At 44.7% G+C, this 14,409-nt stretch overlaps 1 protein-coding gene across 2 annotated transcripts; it reads right to left on the bottom strand.

Annotated features, from left to right (window-relative positions):
* Nucleotides 1-4,112: 4,112 nt before the first annotated feature.
* Nucleotides 4,113-11,894, bottom strand: LOC143654879 (dehydrogenase/reductase SDR family member 1-like). Of its 2 annotated transcripts, none has more exons than XM_077126520.1 (9): nt 11,731-11,894; nt 11,105-11,276; nt 9,549-9,692; nt 9,321-9,400; nt 6,127-6,259; nt 5,679-5,825; nt 5,077-5,146; nt 4,683-4,763; nt 4,113-4,505 (listed from the first exon to the last, which is right to left on the bottom strand). In XM_077126520.1, exons 2-9 carry the CDS (start codon nt 11,252-11,254, stop codon nt 4,369-4,371), a joined length of 942 nt encoding a protein of 313 aa, XP_076982635.1. In that variant the 5' UTR covers nt 11,255-11,276; nt 11,731-11,894; the 3' UTR covers nt 4,113-4,368. The 2 variants fall into 2 exon arrangements, with proteins under 2 accessions (XP_076982635.1, XP_076982634.1); XM_077126519.1 differs by having other exon boundaries at nt 11,105-11,258.
* Nucleotides 11,895-14,409: the final 2,515 nt, after the last annotated feature.

Here is a 14,409-nt window from a genome sequence, read left to right as displayed (position 1 = left end):
GATGAGCAGCTCTAAGAGGAAAACACAAACAAGGGCAGAGGAAAGGGGCCTTCTTGTCTAGGGATGGAGCCTCTAGAGAACCTGAAAATTTTGTACAATTTTGAATCTTTCTTCCAGGTACTCATCATTTTGCTGAGCACAGAACCAACACGCACAATACATTGATGGCCCTGATCAAGGCAGAGTTATAAGCTTCAGGGCTCCATCCTCCCATAGAACCTTTGAAAAACTAGCAAGAACTGGCAGAACCATCTTTCTCAAAGCTCCAGAAAGCAGTGAAAGGACTGCAGTTAACAGGTGGGCACCGAATGAAGAAGCTCTTTAAAAGCACTAGGTCATTTAAAGCTAATATGTAGATATCAGTAATAACTGAGCATGCAGAAACTAATTTCAACTAAAGCCAGTATAGCCTGAGTGTCCACAGGAAGCTTGGTGCTGAACTGTTCAGAGCGACTGAGTGTTGCCAAGGTTTAGGCAGGCATGCTTTCTTAACTTTATTCTAACTTTTAGAGATCTTGGTTCATAGGCATAGCCTGAACCAAAGCTGTGGCTCACTGCTCACTTCATTCTGCTCCCTGGTCATGCACAGCAACATAATCTAAATAAGAAAACATGAGCTGGGGAACTAGGAAACCTGGTTTCTATTCCCTACGTTTCCACAAACTAGCCTCATGATCTTCAGTGCTCGTGTCTGCAAAAAATGGGGATAACGCTAATTGCTCTACAGAACTCACAGGGCTGTTGTGAGAGTAAAATGAGACAATGAAGGGAAAGGACTTGAACAAGTACTATGCAAGTTATTAGAAATGGAAACAATCAAGTTAAAGGCAATGGTATAAACAGTGGCAGAAGGGTTCATAGATGAACCAGCCCTTTCTCTGTGTGGCTTAAACCCAGCTCACCATCGTTTCATTAATTTTCACCTAGCACAGAAAAATAATTATGTGTGTAATAAAGCACTGCCGTAAAAAAAAAATAAAGGGCAATAGGATATTTTGGCACCCTGGTTGCCCCCCACCCCCAACCCTACCCCTCACCAGCTTGGAGCCAGTCCATGCTCCCAGTGTGGATCCCTGGACGTGGTTCCAGATGCAGCAGGATAACCTTCCTATACATTCTGGGAGCTTATCTGTCTGGCCCAATCTATCTGGTGGTGGTTTGAGGGACTCGCTGTCCCAGAACTTGCCCTATGACTGGAAGGTGGCTCACAGAGCTCTCCTACAAAACAATGTGGGAGAGAAGTCAAGTGGCTGCATGCAAGTGGCTGCAAGGGATTGCTGGCTCTACAGAATATGGTGCAGTGCCTAGATCCTGAGGAACCTGTTTCTCAGGGAAGAGGGGTCATCTATAGCCATGCAAATGGGGAGAATTTCTAGGAGGCCCCTAACCTTTGGCCTGGAGCTATTCTTTCAACTCATTGTCTGGATAAACCCTGAAGGAGAACACTCCCAGAGGTTAAGCTGCAAAAATTAGGAAAGGTGTTTTCTTCTTCTCCTCCTGTTCTAGATTGCTAGCTGCCAGAATGCAACACACCAGAGACAGGTTGGCTTTTAATAAAAGGGGATTTATTTTGTTAGTTCTTCAGAACTAACTTTCAACTGAAGTTCTTTCTTACGTGGGAAGGCACTGGGTGATCTTTACTGGCCTTCTCTCCAGACCTCTGGGTTCCAACAACTTTCCCCGGGGTGATTTCTTTCTGCATCCCCAAAGGTCTGAGCTGAGCTACGAGGGCTGAGATGAGGTTTGCTGAGCTATTTGGGCTGTAATACGTTGAGCTCTCTCATTTAAGCACCAGCCAATTAAGTCAAACATCATTCATTGCAGCAAGCACGCCTTCTAGCCAACTGCAGATGTAATCAGCAACAGATGAGGTTCACGTACCATTGGCTCATGTCCACAGCAACAGAACTAGGTGTCTTCACCTGGCCAAGTTGACAACTGAATCTAACTACCACACCTCCTTTTTTTTTTTTTTTTTTTTTTTTTGGTTAGCTCCTGGTATCCAAGGGAAACCTGCCAAAAGCAGTAGCTGGATACAAGCTTAAGGAACAGTGCCTCAGAATCTAAATTCCAGTGACAACACTAGAATATCAAATTAAATTAAAATATCAAAATGTCCAGATTTCAACAAAAGATTACAAAACATACAAAGTAACAGGAAGCAATGTCCCAGGCAAAAGAGAAGATTAAAACATTAGAAACCAGCATTGAGGAGGACTGAACCTGGGACGTTCCAGATAAAGACTTAAAAAAAAAAAGAACTTAATTATGTTCAAAAAAGCTATAGGAAAATATAGACAAAGAACTAAAGGAAATTGATAGATGAACACAAAGAAAATATGAATAGAGAGATGGAAACTTCGGAACCAAACAGAGTTGAAGACCCAGCATCAGAAGTTAAAAACTCTCTAGAAGGGTTCTACAGCAGATTGGGGCTGGCAGAAGAAAGAACCAGTGAACTTGAAGATAGAACAATTGAAATCCTCCAGTCTGAGGAAGAGAAAGAAGGAAGAATGAAGAAAAGTGAACAGAGCCTGAGGAAACTGTGGGACACAATCAAGCATACTGATAGACGCATTGGGGCTATCCCAGGAGAGAGAGAGAGAGAGAGAGAGAGAGAGAGAGAGAGAGAGAGAGAGAGAGAATATCCAATAAATAATGGCTGAAAGCTTCTCAAATTTAATGAAAGACATTACTATGCACACCCAAGGTGGTCAATGAATTCTATACAAGATAAACCCAAATAAATCTGCACCTAAACATGTTATAATCAAACTACTGAATGCCAAAGAGAGAATTCTAAAAGCTGCAAAGAGAGAAGCAATGTGCCACAAGGGAACCTTAATAAGATTAAGTGTCAACTTCTCATTAGAAAACATGGAGGTAAGAAAGCAGTGGTGACAGCCAAAAATTGCCAACCAAGAATTTGATATCCAACAAAACTGTCTTCCAAAAATGATGGGGGAATTAAGACATTTCCAGATAAAAAAGAACTAAGAGACTCTGCCACCACTAGATTGGCCCTACAAGAAATACTAAAGGGAATTCTGCAGGTTGAAAGGAAAGGATATTAGACCAATGAAGGAAGCCACATAAAGAAATAAGATCTCTAGTAAAGATAATGATATGGGTAAATAAAACTACCTGTGGCTATTGTATTTTGGTTTATAAGTCCACTTTTTATTTCCTAAAGGTTCTAAAAATCAAATGCATAAAATGTAATGATAAATCAATGGCTTTGGATTCATAATATATAACTATGTACTTGGCAACCAGAAGTACATAAAGCTGAGGGGATGAAGGGGTGGAGGAACATAGTTCATTCTCAAAGCAAACTGGACTGTTACAGATTTAGGAGGTCAAATTTAATCCCTGTGATAACCACAAAGAAAATATTAGTGAATATGCAAACTCAGAGTCAGAAAGTCGAGTACAGGTTACCAGGGGTGGGGGCAGGGGCAATTGGGAGTTAATGTAAAATGAGTGCAGAGTTTCTGTTTGGGTGAAGGGAAAGTTCTAGTAAGGGATGGTGGTGGGGGTACTGCAACATCATGAATGTGATTCATCCTACTAAATGGTGTGCTTAGGACACGTGGGGATGGGAAGATTTATGTTGTTTATATGTTTCCACAATTAAAAAAAGAAAGAAAAATAAACTAAAGGGAGAATGACAATTAAATGCAATGTATGATACTGGATGGTGGTTAAGAAAAGAGGTGAAAATTTTCACAAGGATAGTATAGGGACAGAAGAAAAAATTGGAATATAGAATGTAGGCTTTCTATTAATTTTAAATTTCTTGAAATTGGTAATAGCACTTAAGGTGATGACATAAGTGAATACACAGGGAGGTTTTATGTGCTCAAGGATATGTGTGCAGCCTGCTCTGAAATGTTCAGGAGACAGATAGATACATAGATCGATAATAGATGATAGAATGATATGGCAAAGGTAGTAAAATATTAAAACTGGCTGGTTTGGGTATCTGGGGTAGGGTGGCAGTTTGTTGGAGTTCACTGTATGGGATTTGTCTCATTTTTCCAATTGTCCTATAAGCTTGAAACTCTTTCAAAATAAAAAATAAAGAAAAACCCAAAAAAACATGTTAAAGGAGAAATGAGGCCTTTATTAGCCCGTTGGGTATTGTTATTACAGAGGCAAAAAGTAAAATGCAGGGATGAGAAAAACCAAGGTACAAGGAACGGCCTATAAAAGCCGCTAAAACTCAGTACGGACACACAACAGAACCTTCTTTTCTAATCAAGGGTCTGGGTAGGTGAGAAAGGTCACCAATTCCACTGAGATAGGCCAAACTACTCCCGGCCCATCTGGGGAGAGAAGCAGAGTGGTACCGTCAGGCAAGGAGGGTTAGAACTTGCTGGTATAAAGGGTCATAATCCACTTGGGCATACGGAGGAAGCCAGGCACGTATGAGGACAGCCAGCCCAGCCTGGAGGTGGTGGAAAGGACGGTGCTCAAAGACAGAAAGTCTTGGACAGGTCGGCCTGGGGACAACAAGGAGAGGAGGATTCAACCCTTGTTTCCAATTCCTTGGACATCTCAACCTTGGCCAAAGAAACTGAGTGGGGTGGAGGAAGGAAGAAACAGGGAGAGAGTGAGGGAGAAGGAGTGAGCAGTGAACAGAAGGAAGAGAGTCAGGTCTGGGCTGCTGGAGCTCTTACCATCCACATCCCGAAAGCCATAACGTCGAGCAAGGTCACAAGACGGCAGCACCTTTCCACTCAGGCTCAGGATATTAGGGTCTGTGGACACATGTATAGCTGGAGATGGCTTAGGAGTAGCACAGAATGGCAACATTTGGGACAGATTCAGGAGCTCAGGAGAATTGTTTCTCTGGTCCTAGGAAGGTACCTGGGCTTCTGACCCCTGGCCACACTTAGCCACTTCCTAAGGCTCCCAAACATCACAGTAGGAATCCTACTCTCTGGGCCTTTAGAAGTGAGAGGAAAGAAGGGCTTCTTCCTACTTGACAACCTCTCAAACCAGGGCCCAGCACTGACTGCCACAGACTTGATAGCATCCCTTTCTTATGGCCAGCTGCCCCCAATACTTCACCTGTTGCCAAAGCGACGACACATTTGCCACTAACTTCTGGGGTTTCCCCGGATGAGAAAAGTGATCTGAACTGAAACACAGGGGCAGGAAAGTGAAGAGTCAATATCCAAGCGCACTGCCCAGTCCCTTTTCCCTCTCACCTACTCCAGGAGGAGAGAAAGGCCCTCGTGGCTCTACCTGCGGGAACCAGTGACTTAGAAGATCACCAGAGCTGCTCCTCACACTCGGACGAGCCTGGCACCCCCGTGCCAGGCCTCACTGGCTCCCTGAGGAGAAGTATCTGATGGTGCCAACCAGGGCCTGGACCTTCGAGGTTAGCAGCTCAATGTGCGTGTTTTAAAGGAAGGGCTTTGAAGCCTGTCAGCCTTTCTACTTCCCTAGGGAGCCTTTCCATTTATGCCACATGAACACGTTTCTTAACCTTGCCGAGTTTCATTTTCTCCATGTGTAAAATGGAGATGATATTTCCCCTGCAGGATTATAGGAAATCACGTGTGAACAGTGCTCAGGGACTCAGTAGGTGGGAGCAGCTACTGCTGTCATGGTCTTGTTGGGGATGGAGAAGATGAGTCCCCTGCCTCCCTCACCCTTCCCTTGCCAACCTGCTTAATTTGGGGATCCTCAGAAGACTCTTCCTTTGTCATAAACTCCTTCAACCGTTCTGTCTGCACGACCCCTGGCCACAGAGACACATAGCTGACCCCGTGGCGTCGTAGCTCGTGGGCACAGTCAACAGCCAGCCTGTCACACTGTGGAGGGACAGAAGGCAGGGTGACAACCAGGTCCTCTGGCAGTGTCACCTCCACACCTTCCCTGCTCCGCTGGGGTATGCTCCGGCCCCCAGCCGTTCCCAGTCCCACCTGCCCTTCTTCCCCAGTATAATGAGGGGCCCCTTGAGAACCAAACAAAGCAACTGTCCATGGAGAGGCAGAGGGAGAGATGAGCGTCAGCTGGCTTTACCATTCTGACCACTGGGAACTCACCTCCTGAGTCACAGATATCATCATGGTCCTGCACCCCTTCCCGACCCCCATGCCACTGGGTGCTCACCGCAGCTTTGCCCACGCCATAGGCAACATTGAAGAAGTACTGCAGCCCGCCAACGGAGGAGATGACCACGATGAGCCCACGGCCAGCTGGGACCATCAGCCGTGCCCCATAGACTGAGCACAAGTAGTGGCCTCTGGAGGTGGGACGGAGAAGAAGGCATGAACTGCCTTTGGCGTTTGTTTGGGGGCTGCGGCCCTTTGGCAGCTTCCTCTGCCCTCTAGCAGTTGCCATCAGCAGAGGGAAGGCTGCAGACCTGGGAAATCAGACTCGAGCCGCCAAATGAGAAGGAAAACGGTTAAAAATCAACCACCGCGAGATGAGGAGCAATCATCTTTCGAAGACGGAATGGAAGAATAAAGGGCAGTCACAATCACAGATACCTCAGGGGAAAGACTTCAGAAACATACAGGGTTTACACGGAAAAAATATATAAAATTTCTGCCCAATATAAAGAACAAGTACAGGCATAATATGGTCACAGACAAGAAGAATCAATGTACATTTACATTGTTCTATTCAAATTAATCCATACACGGCAATTAAATCTTAAATCTGTATGTCCATAAGGCTTTTTGCAGGAAGTGACTAAATAAACTAAGGCTCAATGAGAAGGATAAACATATGAGATTAGCCTTGAAAATCTTATAAAAAGAAGAGGAATGTGTGGTGGGTGAGGGCGTTGTGCATCCTCACCCTGTAATAAAATGGACCACAGTTAAAAGAACGCAATACAGGTATAACAATAGGCAGGTAAATTAATAAAATGAAAATAGTCAATAGTTAGATCAAATTGTAAATAAGAATTAAACATATTTTCTAATCAGTGGGGAGAGATGGATCATTCAATAAATGATTCAAGATGATTGGGCAGTCGTGTGTGGCATTAGTTCCTTATTTTATTTATTATTTCAAAATGAATTCCCAAGTCTCTCACAGTTGAATTAAAAAGAATAAAAGAAATCATGAAAGTACTAGAGTGCTAAAAGAGAAGAAAACATGGGTGAATGTGTTAATAAACTTGGGGTGGGGAAGGCCTTTCTTAGCAGCGCAAGAAGATAGAAACAATAAAAGAAAAGATCAACGGATTTGACTTTTTAAAAGTAAAGCACATATATATATATATATATATACACATTTATGTACATACACAGAGAGAGGTGGGGTGTATGCATGAAAAAATGAGTAATAAACTGGGAAATTACTCGCAAAACAAATAAACTCTTCCATAGAAACCTGTTACAAATCAATGTAAAAAAGAATAACCAAATAACACAAACAACAAATCACACAAAAAAGAAAGAGGCAATAAACCAGTGGAAAACAAAGGAAGCTCAACTTCACTAATCATTCTAAAGAAGCATGAATTAAAACAATCTTGAGATATTTTTAGCCTATCTGAGGAGCAGAAATTGTCCCGTTAGGTTAAGGACACAGGGAAACTGATACTTTCCTTCACGGACTTGGGATTATAAATTGTGGGGGTCTTTTTAGAGCGCAATTTGATACTATTTATTACATCTTTAAGAAGTATATATGCTGTGACCTAGAAATCCTACTACTGGGGGTTGTTCTGTAGAAATACCTGCTCACATTTAAAGGGCCTCCAGGGCAGCGTTACTTTATTGGGGGAAAAAGGATACAACTCAATTGCCACAATTAAGAAATTAGATAAATTATGGTACATCCTTCCAACGGATAATTTTGGAAGTATTAAAAAGAATTAGAGATATATATGTGGACAATATGAAAGGATGACTAGGAAACCACTCACAGTAGCTATTTCAGAGGAGGGTAAGAGGGTGGTAGTGAAGAGAACAAGATTCATCACGGTCTTCAACTTTTTTTCAGCAATTAAAAAAAACCTCCTACACCTATATATTATAACCAGAAAAAACATTTTGCCATGAGGAACATTTTAGGACCCTATAAATGGAAACAAGTCGAGAGAGTTTTAGTTCGAAAAGGAAAGGCCAGTTCAAGTAATGCAGAGGAAGGACACAGTAAATGTGTGTGTGCATGAGTGTGCGCGTGTACGTGTGCACATGCGTGCATGTGCATGCATGTGTGCATGTGTGTGTGCGTGCATGTGTGTGTGTGTGTTCGTATGTGAAGAGGGAAGGAAGGTGCTGATGTGCTGCCGAGAAGCTCACAAAGTGAACTTTGCTGTCACCGCGGCCCAGCGCCCACCCTCCAGGTCTGGTGTCTCCCTCACTGCTGCAAAACCCTGACCAGCAGGGGAGAAGGGTGTGGAAGGCTCCTCTCTTTGAGGCTGATGGACAGAGGCACTGCCTACTTCCAGCGTTTCGGTTTTCCGTTCATGTCTCTGAGCTGACCGCCTCCCTCTGACCTCACAAACTTTCTTCCACTTTAGAAACCACGATTGCATTCTAGTCCTTTTCCCACTTTAGAAGTCACAATGGCATTTTAGTTCTGCTTTCAGGGGCTTGCTGCCAGAGTCCCAGGATCGGAACTGTAGGTGTTCTCAAATGCTCTGATCAGGTATTTGCAGATAATCTCTTGGTTAGTCCCACAGGTGGCTGATCATATCTACCTAGTAGAGTTTAATAATCTGAGAGAGGAACATCGTTCCAACAATAAAAAACAGGGACACTGCTGGTGCGTATTTACTGGGTGAATTCTAAATGCTGTGCTTCCACCTCACTTCTCTGCGTAATGCCGAGACGCCCCTGCACTCCGGGCTCTGACCCAGAAGTGCCCTTGCCTGTGGGTCAGGAGTAAGAAAGGGGCGGCTAAGGAGCGGGAGCACTCACTCTTTCTTATTAACCTTCTCTTGGTCCAACACAAAGCCATCTCTTCCTCTAACCACTTTGAAAGTACAGATTATCTACGGGGTGTGTTATTTGTGGGGGGTTGGAGCTCTCAGGGAGGAAGTCTCCCTTCTTGGTTGTGCGTTTGAATAGGCAGGGAGTGAGGCAGGACGGAGGCCAAGGGCTCCTTCAGGTGAAAAGTATTGACAGAAAGAAGGCAAAAGGTGACACTCCCAGGTACAGACTCACCTGAATGAAACTTTTCCAGAGGTAAGTGGGGCAAATGGGACAGAAAAGAGAAGGGGATGGAGGGGCAAGGAGGCTCAGGAAAGGAGAGGGCCAATGGGGAAAGGTCTGGCCCCCCGCCTGGGTGAGAGAGTGAGGGGACCCAGGTTCCTACAGTGGCCTTGCAAGGGGAGCACCTACCTGAGTCCCACGTTGTTGACATCGTCCCACATAGAGGCGGGGCATTCCCAGAATGTCTTCTGCTTATTCTTGATGTTTGCCTGGAAGACACAGGAAGGGTGATGAATTTGAGGATCTTAAAGCAGGAAGGAGTGAGGGGCTGGGTAATAGAGGAGAAGTGGGGATGAGGACTCAGGGCTTAGGGGTAGGGCCAGGAACATGGGGCTGGGATCAGAGTTCAAAGGGTACCTGGGCCCCAGCGTAGGCATTGTTGACCAGCACATCCAGACGCCCCTTCTGCTCCCGACGCACCTGCTCGAACAGGCTCTGCACGTCACTCTCCCGACTGGAATCACATACCACAGGCACACACCTGCCTCCACGGGATTGCGCCTGAAGAGGGACCCAGGAGATATGTGCTAAGGCAACCCCCCCAACCAAAGTGAACTTGGGAGCTGAGAAGGCAAGCAGCTGAGGGAACCTGGTGAGCAAATCTCTGTCTCTGGTGTTTCAGGAATGAGCGGCTCCTCCCTCTTGGCCCCCACCTTGCCCCCACCCACCAGCAAGGTGGATTTCGTGTTTCACATCAACAGACTTTTACTGAAGCTTATAAACCACGTGTAACGCACAGTATCCTGCACATGGAGGACAGGGACAGATAAGGCATGGAGCCAGCTCGTAAGAACCGAGTAATGATCCTTTTCCTCATCCTTGGTCATTTCGATCTCTCATGCCCTTAGCTCCTACTCTTCGGCACTCATTTCGAGCTCCTCTGCAACCCCAGCCCTCTTACCCTCATCCCATCAACTGTCCTCTTTGGTAGCTGAGAAATCAGTTACTAAGCATGAACTGTTTCTACTTCGTGTTCTGCCTCATCCTCTACAAATGTGTCCCCATCCTCCAACTTTAGAGAAAGCACATTGTCTTATTCTAGAACAATCTCCCTGTCCTCCCCACCTGTGCTTTGGATCACAGTCTCTTAATTACTGCAACGGCTCCTACCTGCTCATCTGTCCTCCAGTCTTTCTACCTTGTAAATTAATTCTTCATACCACAGCCAGTGTTGAACTAAGATGCAAATCTGTTTAAAATCTTCTGATGGGATCCCCATCTCTCAGAGAATAAAGTCAAAGTTCTCAGGCATCTCATCCCCATGCTTGCCTTGTACTTTTAGGCTCTAGCTTTTATTATTCACCACATGCACGCTGTGTACCACTGTCCCTCTGCTAGAATGCCTTTCCTAACTTTAGAGACGCGGTTTGAGAACCACCTCCTGCAAAATGCCTTCCCTGACAATCGTGTTCCCCACAGAATCTCCACATTCACTCACGTGCACACCTCTCTCATCACACGACATGGAGATAAGCAATTTCTGCATCTGACTTCCTGTTGGACTCTGTCTTTTTAAGAGCAAAGATTATATTTCATTAATCTCAGTAACTTCAGTGCTTTGCCCAGCGCCTAGCAAATTGTAGGTACCCACGTATTTATTGAACTGAAGTCTAGTAGGGAAGTCTGGATTCCAAATGAAAATGTAAAGTTCATTAAGTCGTTCCTAGAAATAGAAGAATGTACAGGTCTACAATCCTTTAGTTGTTAATTCCAAATTCCTGAAGCTCATAAAGCTTACTTGGTGGTGAAATCTGACCCGACCTAAAGTTGATTGTGGTATTTGTTTATCCCACTTGGAGTAGATATTCATGTTTTGCTGAGGAATATTACGATTTCTAGTAAGGGATTACGGGAGAACCTGAGAAGGGCTTCCTCGGTGGTTTCTGTGCGGCAGTCCCAGAGCAAGGGCTCACCTCCTGAGCAGTGGTCTGCAGCGTGTCCAGATGACGGCCAGTGATGTAAACGGTGGCCCCTGCTTCGCAGAGCTGCAAGGCAATGCCGCGCCCGATGCCCCTGGACGCACCAGTCACCACGCACACTTGGCCCTTCAGAGGCGGTGCCATGATTCTGGTAAAGGGTGAAAACCTGTGGCAGCAGAGACTTGATCTGCGGAAAGCCGGCAGATTGCGCGTGTGCGTGTGCGTGTGCGTGTGCGTGTGTGTGTGTGTGTGTGTGTGTGTATGTACGGGGACCCAAAACAGCGGCAGGAAGGGGAGCAAAGGTCGGGCTCCGATGACAGGAGGGAAAAGGAACAGAGGGGGTGCCTGAGAGGTGGGTGGGCCCTCAGGCAGGGCTGCTGAGTGTCTCTTTTGGGAGGGTAGGGAGTGAAGGGGGCGGGCTGGGCTGTCCAGAGCTGGACACCTCGTGGCATCCTCTGAGGTGGGAGGTTCTGGAACGGGAGACCCTCAGGGTCCTGGGCTCTCTGGGGCTGTGGCCCTTACAGCCTGGATTCAGTCCCGCCGACCGCGGGCGCCGCTTCCCGGTCGGGTGGAGCGGGAGGCCCGGGGGACCCCGAGGCGAGCGGGGAATTCTTACTCACCAACTCCTGTGCGGTCTCGCTACAGCTGCTGTGGCTCGAAAACCTTGATTCTGGCGGCGGGAGCGGGAGGGATGGAGTGGAAGTCCGAGCTCTGCCAAGACCAAACTGGAGACGTGCAGGAAGGGCTCCGAGAGAGCAGCATCGGGTCTGAATCTAAGGTCCGGGTGGAGGGGGCGGAGCGCTGGCCCGGGGTGAGGGCAGGCTGTGGGGGCGGGGCGAGCATTCTACCACTAACCACCCATGCACCCTTAGTGTCTTTTTTCTAAATTAATTAATTAATTTATTTATTAAATGTAACAACATACAAACATGAGCATTGTTACCATATGATCCTTTCATTCTTGATATATAATCAATAACTTGCAATATGATCGCATAGTTATATATTCATCATCATGATCATTTCTTAGAACATTTGCATCAATTCAGAAAAAGAAACAAAAATAAAACAAAAAAAATTCATTCCTACCATACCCCTTACCTCTCCCTCTCATTGATCACTAGCATTTCAATCTACAAAATTTATTTTAACATTTGTTCCCCTTATTATTTATTTATTTTTAATCCATATGTTTCACTAATCTGTTGATAAGTAGATAAAAGGAGCATCAGACACATGGTTTTCACAATCACACAGTCACATTGTGAAAGCTATATCATTATACAATCATCTTTGAGAAACATGGCTACTGGAACACAGCTCTATATTTTCAGGCAGTTCCCTTCAGTCTCTCTGCTACACCTTAACTAAAAAGGTGATATCTATTTAATGCGTAAGAATAACCTCCAGGATAATCTCTTGACTCTGTTTGAAATCTCTCAGCCATTGACACTTTATTTGTCTCATTTTTCTCTTCCCCATTTTGGTGGAGAAGGTTTTCCCAATCCCTTGGTGCTGAGTCCCAGCTCATTCTAGGATTTCTGTCCCACGTTGCCAGGAAGGTCCACACCTCTGGGAATCCTGTCCAAAGCAGAGAGGAGGAGGGCAGTGAGTTTGCTTGCGTTGCTGAGGGCAAGGCCACATCTGAGGAACAAAAGGGGTTCTCTGGGGGTGACTCTTAGGCCTAATTTTAAGTAGGCTTACCCTATCCTTTGTGGGGTTAAGTTTCATATGAACAAACTCCAGGTGTGAGGTCTCGGCCTATTGCTTTGGTTGCCTCCATTGTTTGTGAGAATATCAGGAATTTTCCACATGGGAAAGTTGAATTTTCCCCCTTTCTCGCCATTCGCCAAAGGAGACTTACATTATTGTACTACAGTTAGGTAGCATTGTGCTGTCCACACATGCATCCTTAGTATCTTTTTTTAAATTAAAGAATATATATAATTAAATCTCGCACCTCCATCTCCATTCTCTTCTTTTTTGTTAAACTGGGAAATCTTTATTGAGTATCAGTTATGGTTAGGGAGCACTTTAGGTATTTCCACATAATCTATATAATGTAACTTTCACATAGTAAAGGAAGTTATTTTAGTTTGTTAAAGTTGCCAAAATGCAATATACCAGAGATGGGTTGGTTTTGTTTTTTTTTACAATGGGTATTTACTTACTTACAAACCCACAGTTCTAAGGCCATGAAAATGTTGAAATCAAGGCACCATAAAGACGGTACCTAGTTTTCAGCTTCTGGCTTCTCCATCTGTAGCTTTCTTTCTAAGCTTCTATGAGTTGTTTCTCTCTGTCTTTCTTCCTCTTATAAAAGACTCCAGTAAGAGGAGTAAGAGCCACCGGGGGCATGCCTCAGCTTAACCCAACCACGGCTGCTGCCCACGCTCGGTCTACACCCGCAGGAATGGAATAGCTTTAAGAACATGATCTTTTCTGGGTACATAACAACTTCAAACCATAACAGAAGGATCATAATCCTTATGTTTGTCCAGTTTTATAAAAAATCATAGTCAACTTTTTTTGTGAAAAATAACATGTATACAAAAAAGCAATAAATTTCAAAGCACATTGCAACAATTAGTTCAGAGTTAACAAAGTTAAAATCTGTTAACTTTGAACAGATTTCAGAGTTTGGTATGGGTTACAATGCCACAATATTAGGTTTTTACTTCTAGCTGCTCTTAGATATTGGACACTAACAGAAATATGAATATAATGATTCAGCAATCATACTCATTTGTTAAATTCTACCTTCTCTGTTTAACTCCAACATAAATTTTGATCTTTCTCTCATTTTTTAGGGGTATTTAGGCTATGCCCATTTTAACCTTTTCATATTGGAGGGGGCTGTTGATAATATAATATAGAGGGGTGAAACTAGCTGATGTTCTGGAGAGGCTGGGGCCTCTAGGTTTCAGGGCTTATCTGGTCCAGGGACCCATCTGGAGATTGTAGGTTCCTGGAAAGTTATCCTAGTGCATGGAACCTTTGTAGGATCTTATTGCACTAGGTGTTCCTTAGGATTGGCAGGAATGGTTTTGGTTGGGGTTTGGCAAGGTATGACAGGTAGCAATGTCCAACTTAAGTTTGCATAAGAGTGACCTCCAGAGTAGCCTCTTGACTCTATTTGAACTCTCTCAGCCACTGATACGTTATTATACTTCTTTTCCCCTTTTTGGTCAGGATGGGATTGTTGATCCCATGGTACCAGGGCCAGACTCATCCCTGGGTATCATCTCCCATGCTGCCAGGGAGACTTTCACTCTTGGAAATCATGTCCCATGCAAGGG

This window comes from Tamandua tetradactyla, chromosome 14, assembly GCF_023851605.1.
Source record: "Tamandua tetradactyla isolate mTamTet1 chromosome 14, mTamTet1.pri, whole genome shotgun sequence".
Classification (NCBI taxonomy): domain Eukaryota; kingdom Metazoa; phylum Chordata; class Mammalia; order Pilosa; family Myrmecophagidae; genus Tamandua; species Tamandua tetradactyla.
This window is presented reverse-complemented; position numbering and strand designations above follow the sequence as displayed.